Below are 8,273 nucleotides of genomic sequence, written 5' to 3'. Positions count from 1 at the left end.
GTAAAATAATCCATGTGACATCAGGGGTTCAACCGTAATTTTACGAAGCTACGAGAATACTTTTTGTGCGCAAAAGAAAAAAAAAACGACTTTATTCAACAATTCGTCTCCTCCGCGTCACCCTGTAGCGCCATTTTGGAGAATATCCGCTGGACGTAAACAGCGTATGCTGTTCTGTGTCAGCTGCGCCACGCGGATACGCTGTTTTCGTTCAGATCAAATCACAACAACGTAGGAAACAGATCCGGCGTGACACAGCTGACACGGAACAACATACACTGTTTATGGTCACATGGATTATTTTACAGATCTCCATGCTACGTTTCTGGACTTGGGAACATTTCAGTTGTATTGCTGTCTATGCAGGGTCAGACAGCTCTCAGATTCCATCAAAAATATCTTAATTTGTGTTCCGAAGATGAACGAAGGTCTTATGGGTTTGAAACGACATGAGGGTGAATAATTTTCATCGAGTCATTTTTGGGTGAACTATCCCTTTAATATAAATAAAGACTTTGAAACTTTGAGATTTTTTAAACTTTGAAAGACCTTAATGTTTACTGTGATGTCATTTCAATATGCATAAAATATGCAGCATATGTTGTGATAAAACAAAATTCATTTTGTTATATAAAAATGTTTTGCATCATTTATTTTACATTTTCTGTTTACTTCCAGGTTTAAATTAATTTTGAAACCCCATAGAAACAGTCTCAGATTTTTGACCCCTCTGTACATATTTTCCTTGAAAAATGTATGATGAACTTATAGAATTCCATAGTGTCTTTCAAATATCTTATTATCATAATATAAATGTATGGTTATCTATAACACTCTCTGATGTTTTCTTTTTGACAGGGTTACTGCAAGTACTCAGTACTTTTCTATGGCTACTATAATAACCAAAGAACCATTGGCTTCCTGAAGTTTCGTCTCCCTCTGTCTTACCTCCTGGTGGGCATTGGGACCTTCGGGTATAGCCTCATGGTTGTGATCAGAACGTGAGTCCCTCTTTCATTCATTGCTAGATGTTGTAGCAATGACATGAAATGTTCTTGAGAAGTACATGTGACAGTGAATATCTACATTATTAGTTCTTACTGGATGACAAAAGGTTGTACAGGTACAATGCAGTGTTTTGCCTTACATCTAAGATGGTATAAAGATGAATTGTGTTGTCATATTAGACAGCTTTGCAGAAAAAAATCCCTGCAACCTAAAGGTGAAGTGGTTCATTTTGGCACTAGTGGAATTTTAATAATAATAATTAATTCCCTAAACACTTCTACTAGTACTTATACCTGAGCCTACCTTTCAGTGACTGTTTAAATGCATACATTTTTATGAACTGCAATTCAGTTCAGTCTGATTTTAGATTCCAAATGTGATGTTTATATGTATATCTGCAATCTGAATTACATGTTCGCCACATGCATTTGAAACAAAATTTCTGCAAATTCAAAGAGTGACATTTAATATTAACATACTATAACAGGAACACGCTTATAAGTTTTGTCAGACAAATATGAAGGCATGTTTTCACCTCAGAGTAAAATAGCAATGTAATTGTGAGATTTAAATTTTTTTAATTCCGAGTAGTATCTATTTTAAGAAATAATGTTGCGATTACTAAAAAATAAAGATACAATTACCGAAAATATAGTCACTATACCCTAACCCCTAACCCCTAACCCTAACAGTCACAAAATCGATTCAATTTGAAATTAGAATTATGAAAAAATAAAGACATTTGTGAAATATAAAGTTACACACCCTCATGTCATGATAACCATATTAGCCTCAAGTCCATTTCTTCACTAATAACGATTCAAAGGTTTGCATGCCAACTACCAAACTCATGACATTGGTCAAGCCAGAGGTTGAGATGTTCTCAAATAATGAATTTTAAATTGACATTTTTGGCATAAAAAAAGATAAACACTTCACCTTTAAATATGAAACCTTTGTTGTTATTTTGACTGCAATTGGAAATTGCGCTTCTGTTATCCTGCCGGCGAGAATGGATTCTCTACAAGTGTTGAATAAAGTCCACTCTCGCTGTTAGGATGGCTAAAAACGCAGATGTGGGGGGAGGGGACGGAGAAGACAATGAGTTCACCTTTGCCTGGAAGATGTTCACCAGCTGGGATTATCTTATTGGGAACGCTGAGACAGCCGACAATAAATACGCCTCCATCACCACCAGCTTCAAAGTATGTGACTGTGTGTATATGTGGAATTGTTTGGGTAGGTGTTGATGTATGTGTGCTGACCACTGCAGTTTTTGTTTCATGGTCTGGTTGTCCATTCAGAGACCTGAGCAGGTCACCTCTCTGTAAGACCAAATTTCTGCCACTGGTTTACAGTAATAAATCCTCTGGCCAGATCAATTGATATGGTTTATATACATGTTCAGACATGAACTGTAGCTCCAAAATGCTCATTCATGAGTTTTACTCATTTTGGGAACTCTAATGCTTTCTGCAGGAGTCCATTGTGGATGAGCAGGAGAACCAAAAGGATGAGAACATTCATCTAAGGAGATTCTTACGTGTCCTAGCCAACTTTTTCATCACCTGTACACTGGGAGGAAGTGGCTATCTCATTTACTTTGTGGTCAAACGTTCCCAAGATTTTGCCAACATGGACAACCTCTCATGGTATGAGAAGAATGAGGTAAATATAAACACAAGACCACATTCAACATTTTGTAACAAGATAGATAGATAGATGATAGATAGATAGATAGATAGATAGATAGATAGATAGATAGATAGATAGACAGCAGCCCAGTTAATTATGTAATAACAATACCATTGTCTCTCAGCTTGAGATCATTATGTCTCTGCTGGGATTGGTGGGTCCAATGCTCTTTGAGACCATCGCTGAGCTGGAGGAATACCATCCACGTATAGCTCTCAAGTGGCAGCTGGGGCGTATATTTGCGCTCTTCCTTGGCAACCTCTACACATTTTTGCTTGCTCTGTTCGATGAGGTCAATTCGAAAGTAAGTTCTCTGATGATAGCAGTGTTTACTTTCTATTTTTAGTTGGGAATCAGTGATTTTTAAGTAAACAAAACTCTTTTTTTTTGCCTCAAGCTTGAAGAGGAGGAATCTATAAAAAACGCCAGCCTTTGGTACATAAAGGAGTATTACGCCAACTACTCAGCTAACAACCCAAATGACACAGGCACCCCACCTCCTATGGACCCCGCTGATATCATCAGAGGCCCATGCTGGGAAACTACAGTGGGAATAGTAACGTGTCTTGTGTTCATCTAGCTTCTCCAGCAAAAATCATATATAGAATATATTGTTTAATTGATAAAATCTAAACATTTGTTTGCACATTTGGTCAAAATCAAACCATTTACCTCAAACCATTCACACTCTACCATTAGGAGTTTGTGAAGCTGACCATATCAGATATACAAGTGACTTATCTGACCATCCTCATCGGTGACTTTCTGAGAGCGTTGATTGTGCGTTTCCTGAACTACTGCTGGTGCTGGGATCTGGAAGCTGGCTGGGTGAGTCCAATATACTCTATAAGTACATCACCAAAAACCTAAACTGTGGCCATTTAAGGTTTTGATAACTAACACCCTTTTTCATTCTCAGCCCTCCTATGGTGAATTTGACATAAGCGGCAATGTGCTTGGTTTGGTGTTTAACCAAGGAATGATCTGGTAGGAACACACGCACAAATAACACAACATAAAATAGCAATGACATCACTGAAAAAGGGAAAACTCTATGTTAGTGCATAGTTAGCCGTGTACAGCTGACTTTTTTTAATACTATGCACAGAAAGTTACTACTACCTGAAAAAGTCTGCAGAAATCACACTTGTCTCTTTGAGATAAAGTGACAGATTTACTGACAGCTTGAGCTAGCGCAAACCCTCTTACTATTTTAAAAAGCTACTCTTGGGATTTACTAAATACATGCAGTGCATTAGTTCTTAGCGATGAAAAGGCATGGACAGTAATTTTTTTGCGGCTGACCTTATTACATATGCATTTGTATTTCCTTTTTGGACACAACATACATGGGAGGAGAGCATTTAAATACATCATGCAACATGATTTACTAAGCTTTGCGATGGTCAGTTAAGTGGTATTTGCTGCATTTTTTAACTCCCAAAAAAGCATGTCTTAACCTCTTTGCACTTGACATGGCTGCGGTAGATCAATAGATTGCATTGGTCATTATGGAAATGAGCTGGCTGTGTCTGTATTTTTTAAATTGCGCATTTTGTTTATAGATGACCTGCAGAAATTTCCACTCCCATCTGCGCTTTTTTTTTGGAATTGTGGACTCACACTGAATTGCCCTGTTTAGTAAATCTGGCCCTAGGCTCTGTGAACAGCAAATATTAATCTGGAGAGGCTCACACTTAATAAAATAATAAAAAACTCTCATTGAAGGGGAGGGTTCCACAGTTTGTGGTTAAAGAAATGGTTAGCGGTCTATTTCAATGATCTAAAGTGCGTTTGCACCAAGACTTAATTAGGGGTGTGCAACGCCAATACATGTATCTGTATGTGTACCAATGGCAAAATTATTTGTATCTGTATTCGGATAAACGCAAATGTGGTTTGGACTTAAACCAGAAGTTTGTCTAAACTGCATGAAAAGCTCATTTTAAATGTAATTTTGTTCCCTTCATAGTTTATATATTTATATACAAATATGCCTTAAATGACAACCCAGACATTCTACTCAGAGCTTTTACATCCTCAGACTCAGAATTATGCATTTCAAGGGTTATACTATTAACACCAAAATTAATCTGTGAAACTTGAGTAGGGAGTTCTTGCCCAGAACAGAACCATACCGCCAATCCAAACTGTATCCTAATTGTTAATCATCTTTGACGATAGTGGTCCTGACAGAAATTTCATCTAATGGAACACATTATTCCAATCTTTGTTTTTGCCATGTATTGATAAACATCAATATAACACTATTGTTGAATATTGATAAAGTGTTAGCTTAGCAACCTCCTAGTATCAGACTGTTGGAATCAACCTTGACAACTTGCATGTTGCGTCACAAACACTATTTGTGTGGCATATTTGAACATTAAGCGAGTTTCTGTCTATGTAGATATTTTCAATTTACGAGGTTTAATGTAGATTGCAGCAGCACACCAGGTTCTAGAACAGGGCCGCTATAAAGGCTTTGAACCTTTTTGAAAGGCTTTGAGATGTAATTTCTAGCAAAAGACAATTTTGTAGCTTTGCATTAGAATACATACCAAACATAACATATCAAAACAAGAATTAGCCACTGTAGATATCAAGCTGTTTGTCTGTGTTTGTCAGGATGGGGGCATTCTATGCTCCTGGTTTGTTGGGCATCAATGTACTGCGGCTCCTGACCTCCATGTATTATCAGTGTTGGGCTGTAATGGCCTGTAATGTCCCACATGAGAGGGTGTTTAAAGCTTCCAAATCCAATAACTTCTACATGGGCCTGTTACTGCTCATCCTCTTCCTGAGTCTCCTGCCTGTGGTTTACACTATCATGTCTCTGCCTCCCTCCTTTGACTGTGGACCCTTCAGGTATCCCTACACAAACAAGCTCACATATGCACAGAATACAGTAAATTAATTTTATTATCAAATGTACTAATTTTGACACTTCCTGTTTACCACAGTGGGAAACAAAGAATGTTTGACGTCATTATGGAGACCATTGATCTAGATCTACCTGCGTTTATGGGGACGCTCTTCAGCTACGTAGCAAACCCTGGACTCATTATACCAGCAGTTCTTCTCATGGTGTATGTGAATTAATAACGTTTTCACGATCACATAGTACATGCAAAATCCCTTACATTTGTGTTTTGTATTTCTTACAGTCTGGCCATTTACTACCTGAATTCTGTGTCAGAGGCCTATAAGAACGCCAACATGGAGCTAAAAAAGAAAATGCAGATGGTCAATATTCTTTGTGTTCAGATGCAAGACAATACATACTAAGTTTTGTAAAAATGGCAGAAATTTGTTTAGCCAGTGTGTGCTTCTAACATTCATTTCTAGGCAAGAGACGAAGAGAAGAACAGACGGAACAACAAAGACAGCACTAACCAGGTGATGAAGGACCTGGAGGATCTACTTCCAAAACGCTCTCCTGCTACTCCAGAGAATAGCGCAGGTGTGTATTGCATAGAATGTTGTTACTGACCAATACTACCTTTGTAATTGGTATCATAATATCAGATAAGCTGTTGCTGTTACCGTTCAAAAGATTTGAAAGAAACTAATACTTTTATTCAGCAAAGATCCATTAAAATTATCAAAAAGAAAACAAAATGTATTGCAAATAAACATAAACAAAATGTTTTTGGTTTTTTTTGGAAAAAAAAGAATTTATTAGTCAGCACAACCGTTTTCAATTGTGATGATGATAATAATAATAATAATAAATATGTTTCTTGAGCATCAGATCAGCATATTAGAATGATTTCTGAAGGATCATGTGACACTGAAGACTGGAGTAATGGCTCCTAAAAAATTGAGCTTTGCTCTCATAGGAATAAATTGCATTTTAAAATATATTAAAATTAAAAACAGCTATTTGTTATAACCCCCTGTTATAAATTGTTATAATGCTTCACAATATTACTGTTTTTACTGTATTTTTTGTGTAGTAGGTGCAGCCTTGGTGAGCATAAGGGAAAACATTTCTAAAATCTTACAGACACCAAACTTTTAAACGGTAGTGCAATTCATGTTGCAGGTCGCATGTATTTCTATAATTTAAAAACAAATGTGCATAACTGATAAAAAAATATGGTAAATCTTGAGAACTGGATGCTTACATTATTAAACTCTCACCCTTCATTCCATTTGTTTCTTCCTGCCTTAGAAAAAAAACATGACCAGGGTGGAAAATCTCCAAAAGTGAAACCAGGCTCAGCTGGAGGTGGCGTGCATCTGCAGAAAGATGTGTCACTCGCATCAGCTAATCCTAGTGCACGGGGGCCTGTGACTCGAGCGCCAGGCCCCAGGGGACCTGGACCTCTACCTGGCCAACCAGGGCCAGGCAGGGGTCAAGGGCCACCCCCTAGACGGCAGTAATGTGTGATCTATTCATTATCGTGTGCTCTGCTGGTCTATACACTGTAAAAATGAAAGTAAGCATTGGTTGTTTTATCAAAGAAATTAATATTTAAAATTATTACATGATTTGCTGCTGCACACTTCTGCAGAAATTTGGAAATATGGAAATAGCATATTAAATACCATACATTTCCGTACAGTAAATTGCATACGGTGGCCCCAAAAAGAATTTGGTCACTTAGTCACATCTAAAAACATTTTAATTTAATTGCATTAGAATTTAATTGCATTACCAACTTGCATCTTCAAACAGATGGCAGAATTTTTCTAAAAACTAACTTCCTTAACTTCACTGAAACACTTTTTAGTGACTTTTAACCGCCTGATTTTCAAGATGAAGTTAGTTCATCGGGTTTCATTCATCATCATCATATTACCTATCAACATCTTCTACTGACAATGGACATCCAAAAAGTGTCCAAATACTTTTTGTCTTCATTTTGAACAGTATATTGGTTGTTTTATCAGTTAAAGAAAAAGTGTGAAATGTTTTGCTTGAAAAGCGTGCTCTTGAATTTTTCTTTTAAAGGGGTCCTATTATGCTTTTTCACTTTTTAAATTTTAGTCAGTGTGTAGTGTGTATGTTTGGGCATAAAAAAGATCTAGAAAGTTACAAATCTCAAAGTCCACTCCAAAGGGAGATATTTCGTTTTTTAAAAATCCCTTTTCAAGAACTACAACGAACGGCTCGTTTGGACTACAGCGTTTGTTTTCCGGGCTTTGTGATATCACAAAGCGGCTCATTGGAATATCATTACAAATAATTCCCGCCTACAGAAATTCTAATGGTTGGGGGGTGGGGAGGGGCGAGGTTGTGGTTAGAACGCTTGGTTGAGTGAGTGCATCAGACGAGACGACGAAGAAGAAGTGCTGCTGCAGAGTTAGTGCATCAGAGAAAACGAAGAAGAAGAGCTGCTGTGCTGTAGCGTCAAATTTTCGGCATGTCTAGAACAATTCTTACAAGTATAACACGACGTAGCTGGGCGCCGCGGACAGACGCCGAAAATTAAGTATTTGAATTTTAAAGATGTGATGCGACGCGACGCTGCACTTCTCGTCCGGTGTGCGACCGCCTGAAACACTGTTTTTTTTCACCTCCGTACCCAAACGTCTTTGTTTGGGCTTCTGAAAGCGGATGG

General features: G+C 37.6%; 1 protein-coding gene across 1 annotated transcript in view; it reads left to right on the top strand.

Moving 5' to 3' along the window:
• The window catches only part of tmc2a (transmembrane channel-like 2a), a 15,354-nt gene extending 8,262 nt beyond the window's left edge, over nt 1–7,092 (top strand). Inside the window, exons 9-20 of the mRNA XM_016480634.1 lie at nt 859–1,001; nt 2,066–2,213; nt 2,488–2,676; nt 2,828–3,007; nt 3,101–3,259; nt 3,403–3,531; nt 3,623–3,690; nt 5,332–5,571; nt 5,667–5,792; nt 5,871–5,949; nt 6,052–6,166; nt 6,881–7,092. Of these exons, the coding sequence (XP_016336120.1) occupies nt 859–1,001; nt 2,066–2,213; nt 2,488–2,676; nt 2,828–3,007; nt 3,101–3,259; nt 3,403–3,531; nt 3,623–3,690; nt 5,332–5,571; nt 5,667–5,792; nt 5,871–5,949; nt 6,052–6,166; nt 6,881–7,092 (1,788 nt within the window). The remainder of the gene's footprint in view (nt 1–858; nt 1,002–2,065; nt 2,214–2,487; nt 2,677–2,827; nt 3,008–3,100; nt 3,260–3,402; nt 3,532–3,622; nt 3,691–5,331; nt 5,572–5,666; nt 5,793–5,870; nt 5,950–6,051; nt 6,167–6,880) is intronic.
• The last annotated feature ends 1,181 nt before the right edge of the window (nt 7,093–8,273 follow it).

The sequence above is a fragment of the Sinocyclocheilus anshuiensis genome, unplaced genomic scaffold, assembly GCF_001515605.1.
Source record: "Sinocyclocheilus anshuiensis isolate Anshui unplaced genomic scaffold, SAMN03320099.WGS_v1.1 scaffold29, whole genome shotgun sequence".
Classification (NCBI taxonomy): domain Eukaryota; kingdom Metazoa; phylum Chordata; class Actinopteri; order Cypriniformes; family Cyprinidae; genus Sinocyclocheilus; species Sinocyclocheilus anshuiensis.
This window is presented reverse-complemented; position numbering and strand designations above follow the sequence as displayed.